This window comes from Calliphora vicina, chromosome 3 (assembly GCF_958450345.1).
Source record: "Calliphora vicina chromosome 3, idCalVici1.1, whole genome shotgun sequence".
In the NCBI taxonomy this organism is placed as follows: domain Eukaryota; kingdom Metazoa; phylum Arthropoda; class Insecta; order Diptera; family Calliphoridae; genus Calliphora; species Calliphora vicina.
In genome coordinates this window covers 4,007,056-4,023,597 of record NC_088782.1, presented here as the reverse complement: position 1 = coordinate 4,023,597, position 16,542 = coordinate 4,007,056, and the positions used below count along the sequence as shown (strand labels likewise).

The 16,542-nt window shown below is 30.7% G+C and overlaps 3 protein-coding genes across 3 annotated transcripts; 1 reads left to right on the top strand and 2 right to left on the bottom strand.

Moving 5' to 3' along the window:
* Positions 1 to 1,357: 1,357 nt before the first annotated feature.
* Positions 1,358 to 2,907, bottom strand: RpL14 (ribosomal protein L14). Its single transcript, XM_065504796.1, has 4 exons — positions 2,862 to 2,907; positions 2,346 to 2,447; positions 1,892 to 2,086; positions 1,358 to 1,659 (listed from the first exon to the last, which is right to left on the bottom strand). The coding sequence occupies exons 1-4, from the start codon at positions 2,862 to 2,864 to the stop codon at positions 1,459 to 1,461; spliced, it is 501 nt and encodes a 166-aa protein (XP_065360868.1). The 5' UTR covers positions 2,865 to 2,907; the 3' UTR covers positions 1,358 to 1,458.
* Positions 2,908 to 5,603: 2,696 nt separating this feature from the next.
* On the top strand, positions 5,604 to 9,549 carry LOC135953313 (ribosome biogenesis protein BMS1 homolog). The gene is made up of 3 exons (XM_065503143.1): positions 5,604 to 6,965; positions 7,024 to 7,594; positions 7,743 to 9,549. The coding sequence occupies exons 1-3, from the start codon at positions 5,679 to 5,681 to the stop codon at positions 9,416 to 9,418; spliced, it is 3,534 nt and encodes a 1,177-aa protein (XP_065359215.1). The 5' UTR covers positions 5,604 to 5,678; the 3' UTR covers positions 9,419 to 9,549.
* LOC135953314 (GATOR2 complex protein WDR24) lies at positions 9,492 to 12,361 on the bottom strand. Its single transcript, XM_065503144.1, has 6 exons — positions 12,005 to 12,361; positions 11,713 to 11,938; positions 11,367 to 11,623; positions 11,031 to 11,256; positions 10,322 to 10,966; positions 9,492 to 9,810 (listed from the first exon to the last, which is right to left on the bottom strand). The coding sequence occupies exons 1-6, from the start codon at positions 12,070 to 12,072 to the stop codon at positions 9,556 to 9,558; spliced, it is 1,677 nt and encodes a 558-aa protein (XP_065359216.1). The 5' UTR covers positions 12,073 to 12,361; the 3' UTR covers positions 9,492 to 9,555.
* Between the last annotated feature and the right edge of the window lie 4,181 nt (positions 12,362 to 16,542).

The window sequence follows — 16,542 nt, the reverse complement described above, 5'->3', positions numbered from 1 at the left end:
AAAAATTTGTGATATATCAAAAAATATTATTAGAAAAATTGTTTGTTTTATTATAAACTAAAAAATATGCATTCAACTTTAAATGAGTTAGGGGTTTTTCTTTTTTATAATTACTGTAAATCTGTTATTCGTCAACATAGGAAACTGAATTTTTTAAGGGAGGTCTATTTGAGTTTAGATACGACCTTTCTATATTAAGCCATCGATATATGTTTTATATATAACAAATGAAATCTTATGAAATTGTGATTGTCTTGAACATATACTAACATCAGATCAGAGGGAAAATGGGTTTCGAAAAATTTAAATAAAATTCGAACTAAATTGAATTACGAAAAATGGAAAAATAGTTTCCATGTTGATACCAATGTTGCATGTGTTAAAATGTTGAAATATGATTTGTGTTAATATGAAATAAAATGTTTGAGAAAAAATTAAATTTTCACTTTCAGCCCAATTATAATTGGGCTGTTTATTTTTCCTTCATACAAACGGGACCTCCCTAATCTACACACATGTATGTGATTATAAGAATATATTTTGATGTAATTGTTATATTTTAAGTCAATGTAATTTGTTTATCTTGAAATTAGTGTAGAAACGCATATTCCCATTACTTGTATATATAAAATTAATGTTAGGCGCTTTTAGGTTTGTTGTGATATTTTCCCAAAAAACACGAGTGAATTCGATTCGGTTTGGATTTGTTAATACCCAAAAAACTTGATTTTGTTTTTCTGATTTGAAAACATTTTGTCTACTTATGGAAACAAAATTAATGTTTTTGGTAAAGAAACAAACTATAATAAATTTGTAATTATAAACATAAGTAAATTTTGTCTAACTTACAAAAAACATAAAAGCAATACATAGGCTTCCATACTCTATTTCCCTATATAGTTGATGAAGCCCTTGGCAGGGTACAAAATGCATTCCAATTGTCAAAAATTACTTTACAATAATTTTCAAAAATCTTTAAAATTAAGTTTATGAAATATAAATATTCCATCTAGAAAGTGATTTTTACTTTTGTAAAAAAATACCGTATATTGTAGGAAATACCATTTCAGTGATTTTAACCCTTAAATGCATGATTTTTACTTTTATTTTTCTATAAAGTATCAAATATTTAGTTGATTTTTATTTATTATATTTCCTTTAGCTTTAGTTTGATTTAGAATTTCGTTAGCTGAAACTTTTTGTACCCCATTTGATTTTTCTGAATTAAGTCTAAATTTAAGTGGAACTGGAATGTAGACAATTGGCAACAATATGCACTAAAGGTTTAAATTGTATATGAAAACTACTTGTATCATCTAATCGAATATATTTTTATAGTTTCAGTAAAACACATGTCTTTGTTTTCTTATAAAATAGTTATTTCTTGTTTTTATTTTATTATTTCCATTTTAAAGAAACACTAGTCAACTATTTAGAAATTAAGTAAATTTGTAAAATTTACTTCTTGGCAGCGCCCTTCTTGATGCCTTGAGCCTTCAATTCGCGAATGCGTTCACGTTTGTCCTTCTTGATTTTGCGGACGGTACCATCTTCCTTGGTGCGCTTCTTCAAAGCGTTGAAGGCAACGGTGAGCAACTTGTTGCGTTGACGTTTGGCATAACGCAATTTGAAACGATCGAAATCATTCAAACGGGAACGCTAAAAGTAAAACGAAAAATTAGTTCATTGAATCAAACATAAAGAAAAGCAAAGTTATTTAAATAACAAAATATTAGAATTTGTGTAAAAAATCTTCAGTCTAAGAAAAAAATTAGCTTCATGTGTGTATCAGCCGGCAATTCCTATCAAGAACTTTCATTATCATCATGTTGACTTTTTGCAATTCCAGTAATAATTTGTTAGTAATAGAGTGAGTTGTGTTTAAGCTTACCTTGCAGATGTTTTGAGACCTTGTGGACCAGGGGCTGACCTTCCATTGGGCCTTCATGTCACTGTCTTGCCATGCCTTACGGACAATGCGGGTGGGGGCAGTGAAGGGGAACTTGATGCGGTACTTGGTCAAGTGCAGATTGTTCAATCTGTATTCTTGACGGGGGACACCAGTCAAAGGACCATCAACAAGAACCTACATAATGAAAAGTACAAAATGCTTGTTAGTTTCGAAATCATCAACAAATAAACAGAAATATAGTTTGAGGTTCACATTTACAATGATGTCTGTTTAGATTTTCAGTGAGTTGTTAGATAGCTTCATGTGTGTATCAGTTGGCACTTCCTATCAAGAAGACATTATCATCATGATCAATAAACAAACATCATCACTTGAACACTGACCAATGTGGCCATGAGAACTTCCTCAAACATTTAAGTCACGGCATACTTACTCTGTTTTGATCAATCACGTCGACAATAGCGACGAGACGTCCCTTCAAGGGACCAGCCGAGCATTTCGCAATGCGACCAGTTTGGACAAATCTTTGGAAAGGCTAAAAAAAGACGTACACCAAAAGACTATTAAATATTTATTATTTTTTAAGTTATATTAATAAGAATAAGTAATTCGTCATTTAAAACGGGGAAAATTAAATTTCAAGTCTAATTTTATTACAATTTAAAACAAAAAAACTCGTAATTTATTAAACACGTTGTGCATTTTGACATTTTCACAACGAGTTGTGCGACTGTCAAAATGCTCACATCGTTTCCACGCTGAAGGCAAGATTGATTTTTCTGTAACACTTTTTGTAGCAATTTTAAAAACTTTTCAACGCGAATTTTTGCACGAATGTTATAATTATGAATAAAGTTTAATTAAATCTTACTTTTATTCAGGACTTGAAACATTTTCCCAGACATTTTAACTTTTTATGCGAAGAAGAAAAATTGAAAACATTTCTTACCATGACTGCTAACCGGAAAGAAAGAAATGTAAAAGAGCGATAATAGTAGATGACATTTCAACATGGCGTCACTGCAGTAAAAACTACTAGACTTTTGACAGTTGACATATGGGATAGTAACCCCAACTACGTGATTGCTTATTTGTATAGATTATTGTAATAGAAAAAAATGTAAATATGGAATGAATTTAATGAATTTATTTATGTATTTTTGTATAATTTAAATTTCATAGGTATTCTACCATAACAATTATAATTTATAATTAACAAATAAAAAAATTTGGACTAACATAGATTAATCAAAATGATATTAAAGCCTGAAATATTTAAATCGCAATATATAAATTTGAAAAAGTATAATCAACAAATTATTTTAAAAATTATAATGAAATTCCCACCTCATAATTAATTATCAGGTTTTAATTTTAGCGAAAACAATAAAAAATACAGAAATAATGACTATAAAATGATTTAGTTTTTTGTTTTAATCTAATATTTTATATACAATTTTGTATTTAACAATTTATTCTTTGAATTTATAAAATATTGGATTGTTTAGTAAATTTGCTAATATTGGTACAATGTACATTTTTGAAATAAAAATTCGATAATATATTGGTACAATGTACATTTTTGAAATAAAAATTCGATAATATAGAAACGAGATATTAGAAATTTTTAATAAGTAAATTTTACTTTCCTAAAATCCAAAGTTTTGTAGCTAAGTGAAAATTCCATAAAATTTATATCATTTTGTTGCAAGTCCTGGGTAGAATATTAAAAAACAAAAACCGTATACCATTGAACCGATTTTTTCTGTTTGTTTGACCGGTTTCGAATATTTTATATTTTCGAATTATTCGACAAGCCGTTTTTTTTTATTCATTAACCAGTTTTTATAATGATGACATTTTATAATTTTTGTTCAAAAATATAAAATTTGTTCCAACTTTTGTTGCACGTTTCAATATTTTCTTACTTTCGTATCAAAAATCTCTCACGCTTTCTTAGAATGTTAAAGAAAATTTTAAGTTCTGTGTCCCAACTGCAATTTCATTAAGAATATTCAGATATATTTATTTATTTAAATTCTTAAATTTTAGTTTTTTCTTAATTTTTTCAGTAAAAAATGTTATTTTCAGCTGAAACTGTGTTCGAAACCGGTTTTCTAAAAATGTCGGTTTTTTACCTAGCGTTTACACATGCAAGTAACAGTTCGAAAAACACAATACATACATACTTTTGCACTAACACAATCACACATGCAGCCACTTGCAGCTCACTGCCTACTGAATTTACGGTGCGTTTACACATGCAAGTAGATTGAGGAAAGTTGAGAATACGTATTATTATCGAAAATGTCGAAAATACATCGAAATGTCTACAAGTTGCTTGAGCGTTTACACATGCAAGTAAAAGTTCATTTTAAAAATGTCGTCAAAACGTAAACACATTATTATTAAGAGTTGCCTAGGATACCACATACATATATTTGTAGGGAAATAATTGTTATAAATAATTATTATTATTACTTTAATGAGATTAGTGCTCTTAAATTAATTTAATAGCGTTCTTTATTCATATTTGAAGAGAAAAAACAATTTTTTTTACAAATATACATAAAATAAGTTAAAAATATAATAATTATTTTACCACAATCCAGTAATTTTTTTTAAATTTTTTTAGTTAGGCAACTCTGTTTGTGTTTTTGACACTTTATTGCAGTAAGTGTCAAAAAATCACTGTCCATCGAAATTCACTAGGCAGTGAGCTGTAAGTGGCTGCATGTGTGCTTGTGTTAGTGCAAAAGTGTGAATGTATTGTGTTTTTCGAACTGTTACTTGCATGTGTAAACGCTAGGTTAGGTGGACAGTGATTTTCGACACTTTCATACAAGTGATGACAAATAGAGTTGCCAATAAATAGCTTTTAAAAAATTTATCAGAAGGTGGTAAAATAATAATTATATTTTTAACTTATTTTATGTATTTTTGTAAAAGAAAATAGTACAAATGACCACTAATGCTTATCGTTTTCGTAAAAATAGCAATTTCATTAGTTTTAATAAATAAAATTGTTACTAATATCTATAAAAATTGTTAACCTAACATTTTCCCCAGAAATTTTTATATTTGAATATCATGGTAACTCTTTATTGTTATGAATAAAAATAATAAAATTTGGTTTCAAGCCGCAAATGGACTTAAAAATAACAAATGCTGATATATAAAAGGTTTATTTATCGAATTAGCTGTAATATTCTTATATTTGTGGCATTTTGAAGACATCATTCTCCTTCGCTAACATTTACAAAATGAACTTTTACTTGCATGTGTAAACGCTCAAGCAACTTGTAGACATTTCGATGTATTTTCGACATTTTCGATAATAATACGTATTATCAACTTTCATCAATCTACTTGCATGTGTAAACGCAGCGTTAAATACTCTAGTGATCGAAATGCAATTATCATAACTTAACTGATAAATAATAAAATTATTTTTCATAATGAAATATGTAATTTACAATAATTTAACTAATCATGAATAATATCCTTATAAAATAAATAACATTTATTTATTTTTACGAAAAGCTATTACTTTGCAAATACATCTCAAGCTAATTGTATGTCAATCGTAATAGATCCAGTAAAATCTATTACAATTGTTATACAAAATACAACTCTGATTGTATGTTGACATTTTAGATTAACAACAACAATACTAACGAAAGACTGCACGTGTAGTGTTTTATGAAATTATATTGAGCTAAAAGGTGAAAAATCGTGAAAAATTAAAAAATAATTGAATATAATAATGCCTGAAGATGAAGGTATTGATAAAAGGAAATCTCATCGCGCTCGTCAATCCGGCGTTAAGGCGGAGAAAAAGAAATTGAAAGCTAAAAAAGATTCAAATGAAAAGGAACCCAATTTGACGGCACGTCAAAGAAATCCCAAAGCATTTGCCATTAATTCGGCTCAAAGAGCTGAAAGAAATTTTCGGCGTAAAGAAGATATAACAGCGAAAAAACAACATATACCGGTCGTAGATCAAACTCCAGATGAGCCACCACCAGTATTAATAGCTGTCGTGGGTCCACCAAAGGTGGGCAAAACCACTTTAATTAATAATTTAATCAAAACATTCACCAAGACTAATGTAAACGATATAAAAGGACCTATAACCATCGTCACTTCCAAGAAGAGACGCATTACGCTTTTGGAATGCAACAATGATATCAATTCCATGATTGATGTGGCCAAGTGTGCCGACTTGGTGTTGCTCATGTGTGATGCCAGTTACGGTTTTGAAATGGAAATTTTTGAATTCCTTAACATTTGCCAGGTTCATGGCATGCCCAAGATAATGGGTGTCCTTACTCATTTGGACATGATTAAAAATCCCAAAGCATTGAGAAAACGCAAGAAGGAACTTAAACATCGTTTCTGGACAGAAGTTTATGATGGCGCCAAACTGTTTTATCTTTCTGGTTTGCTTCATGGTGAATACTTAAGAAATGAAGTAAAAAATTTGGGTCGTTTTATATCGGTAATGAAATTTAGACCATTGCAATGGCGAGGAGCACACAGCTATATACTTGTAGATCGTGTGGAAGATATAACAAATACAGATACCATACGTCGTAACCCGAAATGTGATCGAGATGTGGTATTGTACGGTTATGTCCGTGGTGTGCCTTTAAAACAGGAACATATGGTGCATATAGCCGGTTTGGGCGATGCTCGCATCAATGAATTGAGTGTTATACCGGATCCTTGTCCTTTGCCGGGCACTGAGAAAAAACGTACTCTGCTGGAAAAGGAACGTTTACTTTATGCTCCCATGTCTGGTGTGGGTGGTATTGTTTACGACAAGGATGCTGTGTATATAGAATTGCAAGGATCTCACAGCCATAAAGAAAAGACTGCAGAGGCCACCGAACAAGAAGAAATGGTGGGAAAACTTATAGAAAAGAAACAGACAGTAGATGAACAAATCGATGAGCAAGAATTCCGATTGTTTTCTGATGGCCAGGCAATTAAATCAAAAGATTATGTGGAAGATGAAGCGGATGATGATAGTGAAGAGGAACTTGAAGGGGTAAGTGTGCACTATCATAAAGGTACAAGACATGTTTATTGTAAAACTAATTTTCTAGGATGATTCTGGTGTCGATGATGATGACAACGATTCGGATAATAATGAAAAAGGAGAAGAATTCGATGCAGAAGACTGGCGTAATGAAGATTCTGAAGGGGAAAGGAAAGATGGTAGTAACTCCGAACAAGATTCATCAGATGATGATGACTACCAAGACTTAGAAAAGATTAGAAAAACGAAAAAGTCTATACTAAAGCCTGATAGTGATGACAGTGAAGATGAAAATGCGAATGCAGAAGATGATGAAGATAGTGATGATGATGACGCTGATCAGGAAGCTATTATTGCAAACAGTCTGAGTTGGAAAGAAAATCTTGCCCAAAAAGCCAGAGATGCATTTTTACAGCGTCATTCTGAATCAAAGAACTTAATGCGTCTCGTTTATGGATGTTATCTACAGAGCGAGCGCAAAAAGAATGATCAAGATATGGATGAACAAGAGCCTGAAAATTCAGATGATGATGATATTGGTGGTCTATTCACGGTGGCTGCTAAAAAACAAACTCAAATGCAAAAAGATAAAGACATACGTGATAAAGAAGAGTCTTGCTTTTTCCAAGATAATTTTGGTAAGAATTTATGTAAATCTTTTTTCTATTTGTGAAGTCATCATGTAAGAACCATTTAATCGTGATCATTCAACCATCTAGAGTAATTTTTTTAATTTTGTAAAAATATTTTTTTTTGTACTACAATTATGTTTACAACCCTTTTTAGAATCGACTAGGGATTGGCTGGAGGACAGTAATAAAGACTTGATAAGAAACTGTTTTGTTACGGGTAAATGGAAAGCTTCTGAAGATGCAGAAAACCTCTTACGTCTAGATGACATGAGTGACGCAGATAGTGAAGTGTATGGCGACTTTGAAGATTTGGAAACTGGTGAAAAACAGAGTGGTAAACCTGAAGATGCAGAAGAAGATTCTAGTAAAAATGAAACAGAAGAATCGTCTGAAAATAGAAAACGTAAAATAACTCGTGTGGAGGAAGAAAATCTTACAAAAGCTGAAATAATGGCGAAAAAATTGAAGCTAAAGGCTAAATTTGATGCTGAGTATGATAATAGTGGAGAAAAGGTGGAGGAGGGCCGTATTACTGGCGACCACGATTACTACGATAGTCTTAAAGCGGAGGCACAAAAACAATCACAGCTGAATAAAAGTGAATTTGAAAATCTGGACAACGACTTACGTATACAAATCGAAGGTCATCGCGCAGGTTTATACGTACGTTTGGGTTTCAAGGATCTACCAGCTGAGTTTATAGAAAATTTCGATCCCACGTACCCTGTGCTAATTGGAGGTCTTAATATGTCTGAAGAAAACATCGGTTATGTTAACTGCAAAGTAAAGAAACATAGATGGTATAAAAAGATTTTGAAGTCAGCTGATCCCATTATAATATCCATGGGCTGGAGACGTTTTCAGACGGTAGCTGTGTATGCCAAAGTGGAAGACAATTTCCGCCATCGCTTTTTGAAATATACCCCGGAACATGTTACCTGCAGCATGACGTTTTGGGGACCGATTACCCCTCAAAATACTGGCTTCTTGGCCTTGCAAACTGTGCGTCACGATCAGGAAGAATTAAAAAGATTAGGTTTTCGTATTGCGGCAACTGGATGTGTTACGGAACTTGACAAATCGTGCCAAATTATGAAGAAACTAAAATTAGTAGGTCATCCTTTTAAAATCTACAAAAAGTCTGCATTCATTAAGGGCATGTTCAACACCAGTTTGGAAGTTGCTAAATTCGAAGGTGCTAAAATTAAAACTGTGTCTGGTATAAGAGGTCAAATTAAAAAGTCCCATCACACACCCGAAGGTTCATACAGGGCCACATTTGAGGACAAGATAATGTTAAGTGATATTGTATTTTGTAGAACATGGTTCCGTGTGGATGTACACCGTTTCTATGCTCCAGTTACTACTCTCTTACTGCCGCCAGAGCTAAAACTGCAATGGCAAGGTATGAAGACTGTGGGTCAATTGAAACGAGAGCTTCAAATTAAAAATGAAGCTCAGCCTGATAGCTTGTATACTGAAATCAAACGCACACATAAAGTGTTTAAGCCTTTGGTCATACCCAAAGCATTACAACGCGCTCTGCCTTATAAGGACAAGCCTAAAGCTGGTCCTTTAAATCCTAAAGAGAAAGAAGAACGTGTTGCTGTCATACGATCACCACACGAACAGAAGGTTGCCAAGTTAATGAACATGATTGAAACAAACTACCAAGATAAACGCAACAAGGACAGACATGACACCAAAGTACGCGTGAAGAAATTCAAATTGCAGAAAAAAGGTGAAGAACTTTCAAAATTGAAGCGTCAAAAAGAGTTGCGTAAAAAAGTTTCCAGAGCTCTAAGTAAAATGAAGGGTAAACCAAAATAATGATTGTAAAGAATCCCTGAACGTTTAGGTTACACGTTTGTCTTGTATGTAAATTAAGTTTGAAATATTTTATGTATAAAATTAATTTGTTTTATATTTTTGTATAAGAAAATAGAGAATGAATATTAAAATGTAATTCAATCCTGACTCTTATTATCATCTATGGCTTTAAGGGCTGCCAAAAGTTTATGTTTACGATTGCTGGGCACATTATGTTGTTCCGTTGCAATGCTATTACGTTTTTTTGGAGTTTCATCGCGCAATACTCCGTTGGTAGCCTGACGACAAAATGTATCCAAAAAAGCTTCTCTTTCCTTGTAGTCGTCTGATATTTGTTTTCGTATACTAGATATTTCCTCCTTCATGTTGGTTTTTTTGCCGGTACTGGGAATCTGCAAAATAATACGCCATAGTAGTAAATATTTGTGATAAAAACAAGTACGGTTTTGCCGAATCTTATTTACCCTTCACCAAAATATTAAAAACAAAAAAATTTGTAAAAAAATAAATTAGAGAAAAAAAGTTGTTAAAAAAAATTGGGTGAAAATATAAAAAAAAATTGGTGAAATAAATGTTGAAAAAAAAAAATGGTCGCGGTTTTTTGCTTATACATATCTCGATTTTAAATAGCAACGTAAGTTGGACTATAGCGGTTGTATTGATATATCGATCAGCAAAAAAAAAAAAAAAACAGACTAGTATTTTATTTGTTCACCAGAATGTTGAAAATTCAGATCTGAATATCCCAAATAATGACCTTTCGTAAGAAGTACAGTTTTTTAAAAATGATATTTTTTAATCTTTTAAAAATGATTTGAGAAAACATCAACATAAAACAAAGCTTGACTCAGAGTATAAAAACATGGTCTAAATTTTTTCAAAAAATAATACTTATTTACATACTTCAATTTTTTGGGTTTCTTCATAATAATCGTCAATATTTTTCTCATTATCTGTCCCATTAATATTACTTATAAAATCTCCATTCACATCAGTATCATCACGGTGGTTATTTCTCAAATTCTCTTCAGATTCTTTAGTTTGTTCAAGCTCGTCGTCGTCGTCTCCATCATTATCGTAATCTTCATATTCATGATTATCGAGCTTTTCTGGTTGACTTTGTGTCATGGATGACAAGTTTGAATGTTGTTTTTGCATTAGTGTTGAGTTGAAAGTATTTGTGGTTTTGTAAACATCATGTATATTGGAAGCATCTCCATCACCTTGATCAATACGTCTTAAGACAGCTATTGACTTGTTAGGTGGCATTTGTTGTTTTGAAATGTGCTGTATCACAGTTGTAGAAGACGAGGAGAGTGTCATATGATTTTTATTATTAGTTGAGTTCTTAATTGAACGAGTATTGCGTTGTATTATATTATTAGTGCTGTGCGTTGATCTTTGGCTGTTTAGAGCTTCTATATCATCGGCAATTTCTGCATCATTGATATTTGCAAACGAATATTTGTCAATTTCTTTTTCTTCTTTAGTGCCTTCATTAATACCGCATTTATTGCGTCTTAAGTTTACATTGAATTTATCCTGCAGCTATTTAGTATATGATTTTTAAGTTTATGTAATGTAATTTTAAGAATTGCTAAATTAAAAATACCTGCAATTCCTCTAGTTTACGATAACCAGACAATTCTAAGCGTGCTTTTTCCAATTTCATTAAGATGTCTTTATTTTTCTTCTGCTCCATTTGTAGCTGCTGTTTAGATTGTTTGTTTTCCAATTGCATTTTACGAGCCATCATTTTTATATCGTTGTCCTTCTCTTGTAAACGTGTCTCCAACATTTGTAGTTTTTCAGTTAAACGTTGGCGGTCTTCCAGATTTCTGAAAAGTTAAGGAAATACATATTTTTATTATACATACATATAAATTATTCTTTCATTGGAATGCAAAAACTTAATAAAAATAGTGATTAACTTTTAAAAATTACTCACTTGTCCTTATTCAATTGAATATAATATTTATTTTGATCACTTAACGATAGAATAACAGCCTCCTTTTGTTTAAGCTTATGCTCAAGTTCCTTATTGACAGCCTGCAAATTACGATATTTAGTTTGCCATACTCGCAGTTCTTCGGCATGTGAATGTAGTAACTGGGGAAGCTCAGCATTGGTTGATTCATATTTGGATAATGCGGAGTCCTGACGTTTATGTAAGGTGCGTAATATGCGATTTTCATGAGCCAACTCCTTAAAATACATAAGTTTATAGAATAAATACGTACATGCATATAAGGTCTTCAATAATTAATTAAAATTACTAATTTTTAAATGCTTACCGCTATGGTTTGTTGTGCATCAGCCAATTGATTTTGATAGGTTTTCATTCTTAGACGTCTTGCCGATAAAACTCTTTGCCTGACTTCATTGGTGGCCGGTATAATAGTAGGCTGTCTTGTACCACCTTTATTTGTGACACCTGCAGCTGGTTTACGTCTATATATAATATTGGCCGAACCTTTCGAACTATTAGAATATAGACTTTCACAACTTTTAGTAGCGGCCCTAAAAACAAATACAAACATTATTAAAAGAAAATAGTTCGTTACGTTCTTATAATTTACAACATACGGATTCATGTTTCCTTCTTCTTCGGATATTTGACTTAAAGCGGATGAAGCTTTACGCGGTGATTGCATTTACTTTTATAGTATACAAGAGTTATTTATTATATAAAATTGATTGTTTTAAAAAAAAAATATTTTAGAAAATATAGAATTATTTTTGTAAAAATCAGCAATGAAAGTAAATTTTTTAATATTTTTTTTGTTACCAAATTTCAATATTTTGAACAACACAACTTTTTGATAGGGTTTCAATAGAAAACATGATGAGTTATTGAAAGTAATTTGACGCTTCATTGCATCTTGTTTATCACCTTGGCAAATCACCATAGTGACCAAACACCAAAGGCCTAATGTGACGTCAGGAAAATGCATTGACGTCCTGCAATAGAACCTGAAACAATAAAAAATATTTAGTTCTTCTTTAAAGTGTTAAGTGGAAAATGCTGAAAAAATTAAATGTAGATTTTAATGTAGAAACTAGTAGTAAAGCACCAATTGGAAATACATACTTAAATATTCGAGTATATCTGTACTAATTATAGTATACACATATGTATATGACGGGTTTTTTCGGTTGAAAATGTTCGAGTTAACTAAATAACCCAAATTCAATTAGAGAAACTATTTCTTGGAATCGGCCTTGGAATAATATACATACCAATTAACTATATTATACGAGTTCAATCGAACTCTACAAATAGTGTGGGGATAAAAACATCTTTAACAACTACAAAATTAGGCAGTAAAAGTCAGGAAAAAACAATGACAATAAAACCTTGTGCAAATGACTGGCTTCGATTTTTATAAAAATTATAAAAGAAATTGTAATTTGTTAATTAATTTATAAATACATACATTTACTTAAACTATAATTTGGCAATATTATTAAAGTAAATAATAGAATTGAATGATATTGTAGTATTTTCTTATTAAAAAAGTACAGTTGTTGACAATACAATATAAACTTACCAAATATTCAATAAATATTTTTATTTTTTTTTGTATTTTATTAATATGTATATACTTTTATTTACTTATAGTAAGAACATAATTTATTAAACTCTGAAAATAGACAAAACAGTGGTAACTTAGGTTTTGATTTTACAAATATTTGGATATACATTGAATCAATTAAAGATTAAATCGTCCGCATTGAAATAGTTTGTCATTCCCTTATAACTGCAACTGATAATACTTTCTTCGGGGCATAATTTAAAAATATTCGCAAAGTATTACACCCGTTATTATACCCTTCACCATGCGTGATAAGGGCGGGTCGATTTAAAAATCGCCTAAATAACAAAGAAAAACGTACTCTAGGGATTTAAATAAGAAACTTTGTCCAAGAAACCATACCTCTAAAATGAAAGGTCAAATTTTGAAAAATCCTACTTTGACCCATTTAAAGTGCCCCAATCGATTCTGAATGTATGACCGACCCCAATAACTTTGGATGGCCTACCCACCCATGCAAGTGACACAACCCCTGGAAGCCCCATACAAAAATTTCCAAACCATTTTGGGCCTTTACTGGCAATTATACATTTTGTTTATAGAGCGTATGATAAATATAAATGTGATTTAGGTAATAAATAATATTAATCAGCGTCTATGAGAATCAGCATAGCTTTATTTTTAAGATTTAGTTTAAACTTTAAACCAACATAACTTTTGCTCGCAATAAGCGAAATGATTAACACGAACAGTTTTAGCGTGCTTAAGTAGCAGAGTATTGAACAAGCACAAAATTGCGTTCGTGTCATAAAAAACAAATTTAGAAAAATATGCTTAGTTAAATTCTCCAAATTTTTGGAAATTAACCAACAGAACATCAGAATTCATTTTCAACATGCAGAAGGACACGTTTGCATGTTGAAGTCAACTTTCTGTAGCCCCCAAATAACTTACATACACAATTCATATATCAATATATCCGTTATAGACTCGGTTCAGTTGCTATTTAAAATCGAAAAAATCGAAATTGTTATCCAATGATAGAAATTTCGAAGACCTTTGAAACGACGTATATAACGCCATAGTAAGTCGGACCTACAATAGGTCAAAATAGAGAAAAATAATTTTTAAGCCGAATTTTTTTTTTCACCAAAAAAAAATTGTAAAAAAATGTTTGCCATACAAATCTTTTTAACTAATAAATTAAAAAAAAGATATTTTTTTGGATTTTTTTTTATCTAAAAATATTTTTTTCCAAAAAAAATTTCTATCGTATCGTCACTATTTGTATATCGGATTAATTAAGGAAATTCAAATATTAAAATATTTTAAATCATTTGTTTTAAACTGGATAATCCCTCGAAAAGCAGGACATTTAGTAACACTACTGCTTTGTTTATTTTGTAATTGTTTTAACTACATCTGTTTTCTCCATGTCTGTAGATATTATTTATTAAAACAAGTTGGTGTTATTCTTTTCGCCTCGACTGTATTAATCTATTCTTCTTTTCAGATGCATTCATAACATAACAATAGGTATTTTTCAAAATAAATTCGCCGCACAATATTGTCATCCAAATATTAATCCGACTCTCTGTCTGCAACGAATGAGAAGAGAAAATTCAATTGGAATTTGGTGCTCATCAAAAAGGTATTTATTTTATTTTCCAAGTACTTATTTAATATTGTATAGTAATGGTTTAATAAGCAATTGGGAGTTTCCATCAAAAAATCTTGTAGATACCGATACTTTTTTGCAATAAAATTAACTATAGTTTATCAGAGGCATAACAGGCAGAACAGAATTAAATAATAATAAAAGAATAAAAACTCTAACGGAAAACTAAGTTTTAGTATTTATCATAAGAAAAATTATAATACATATTCAACAAGTAATAATGTTCTGCCAGTAAAGGGGTTGGTAAACAAAAATTTAATACATGTTGGTCCTTAACATATACATATTTGTACAGCATTTTCTCCATCTTGATAGCGCATTAACGCTATCGGGCACCGCTGCATACTAACTAGGGTTGTCAATTATTCTAGTTTTATTTTAATCGATTAAAAGTACATGATTTTTTTTATTATTCAAATGATCGATTAATTTTATAAATTTTCTCCATTATTTGAACGAATAACGAATAAAAAATATTCGATCCAGACAATTTTTAATAATTTGTTTATTAACAATTAATAAAAAATACAAAATTAACTATTAAAATAAATGTATAAAGAAACAATTTTAAAATTTTTGTATGAAAAACATTAAAAAATTATTTAAAAACTGGGTGATTTTAACACAAACATTTGAAAATTGTTTTCCTTTCGAGTTTCTGAATCTGAATAGTTTTATAAACTATTTTTTTAATTTTAACTTCTTCGACTATTCGATTAATCGACAATTATTGATCGAATAATTTGTATTCTGTTGTTATTCATTCGAATAAAAAAATATATATTTTTCTGGTTTATTCGAACAATTTTTATTCGTTCTTTCAACAAACAGTTTTTTCTATTAGAATTTAATATTTACTTAGTACATTATGGAGTCTATAATCAACATGTAATGTGTTACGAACCGAATGGTAAAATAATTGTGGTGGGCAAAAATGTATGACAATTTTTATAAATAAAAAAAAGTGTCGACAAATTCGTTATTCGAAAAAGTAAATTTCAAAATTCTTCGAATAAACATTATTCAATTAGTTAACTATATATTCAAAATATTTGCAGTATTTCACAAATATCTAGAGGCTGAAACTATGGCAAAAGTGCTCATGCAGAAATTATGACTCCTTCCAAATACCACCAGAAGATCATAAATACAAAATTATGACTTTTACAAAAAAAACTGAAAAATCATAGCTAAAACCAACAATAAGGCATAGATTACACAGATACGAAACAAATGAAAGTTCTCAAAAAACTAATATCGAACCGTATGGTTATTTTGACGTTCTACAACCCTTTTCAATGGTTGTGGTTTGCAGAGCGAGAGAAAAAATACAATTTTCAATAGGCAAAGAGTGTGATATATATTTGTCCGTCTTTTCAAACCACAACCACAATTTCTTTTTTTATATTAAGCTGGCCACACACGGAATGATTTGTTAGCCTGATTTGTGATTGAAAATTTTCAATTACTTGTGATTTTGTTCGCGCACAGCCCCATTAACAAGTAACAAGACGTCGAACACGAACAAATCGGACTCACAAATCATCCGTGTGTGGCCAGCTTTACTGGAACCAGCTGATTCATATCAGAGTAATATGTGCCATAAGGTTTTAAACATTTTATATGTAATAGAAATTTCATTTAAAGCTTAGATGCTCCGAAATCCGTATGAATCAATCTTAACATAAATTCTATTTTTCGTGTTTAATGAATAGAAAATGTGTGGTTGGTTGGGTTTCATGAATTTCCCCCCAATGAGAAGAAGTAAACAATATAAATTCGCCTCAAAAACACAAACAAACTGAATATGCTCATCCCTCTCTGTTGTGGAGCAGAGCAAACACTCCACTGCAAGAAACTCTGTGTGATGGAATTTCATGTTTTCTACATTTTCACAGTTTAGTCTCAGT

Coding starts and splice junctions, on each gene's coding strand:
- RpL14 (XM_065504796.1), bottom strand. Junction 2,087..2,345: donor ACGTGATTGATCAAAACAGA/GTAAGTATGCCG, acceptor TTCATTATGTAG/GTTCTTGTTGATGGTCCTTT. Junction 1,660..1,891: donor GGTCTCAAAACATCTGCAAG/GTAAGCTTAAAC, acceptor TTTTACTTTTAG/CGTTCCCGTTTGAATGATTT.
- LOC135953313 (XM_065503143.1), top strand. CDS start 5,679: ATGCCTGAAGATGAAGGTATTGATAAAAGGAAATCTCATCGCGCTCGT. Junction 6,966..7,023: donor GTGAAGAGGAACTTGAAGGG/GTAAGTGTGCAC, acceptor CTAATTTTCTAG/GATGATTCTGGTGTCGATGA. Junction 7,595..7,742: donor CTTTTTCCAAGATAATTTTG/GTAAGAATTTAT, acceptor AACCCTTTTTAG/AATCGACTAGGGATTGGCTG.
- LOC135953314 (XM_065503144.1), bottom strand. CDS start 12,072: ATGCAATCACCGCGTAAAGCTTCATCCGCTTTAAGTCAAATATCCGAA. Junction 11,939..12,004: donor GAAGAAGGAAACATGAATCC/GTATGTTGTAAA, acceptor ATTTGTTTTTAG/GGCCGCTACTAAAAGTTGTG. Junction 11,257..11,366: donor ATTCAATTGAATAAGGACAA/GTGAGTAATTTT, acceptor TTAACTTTTCAG/AAATCTGGAAGACCGCCAAC.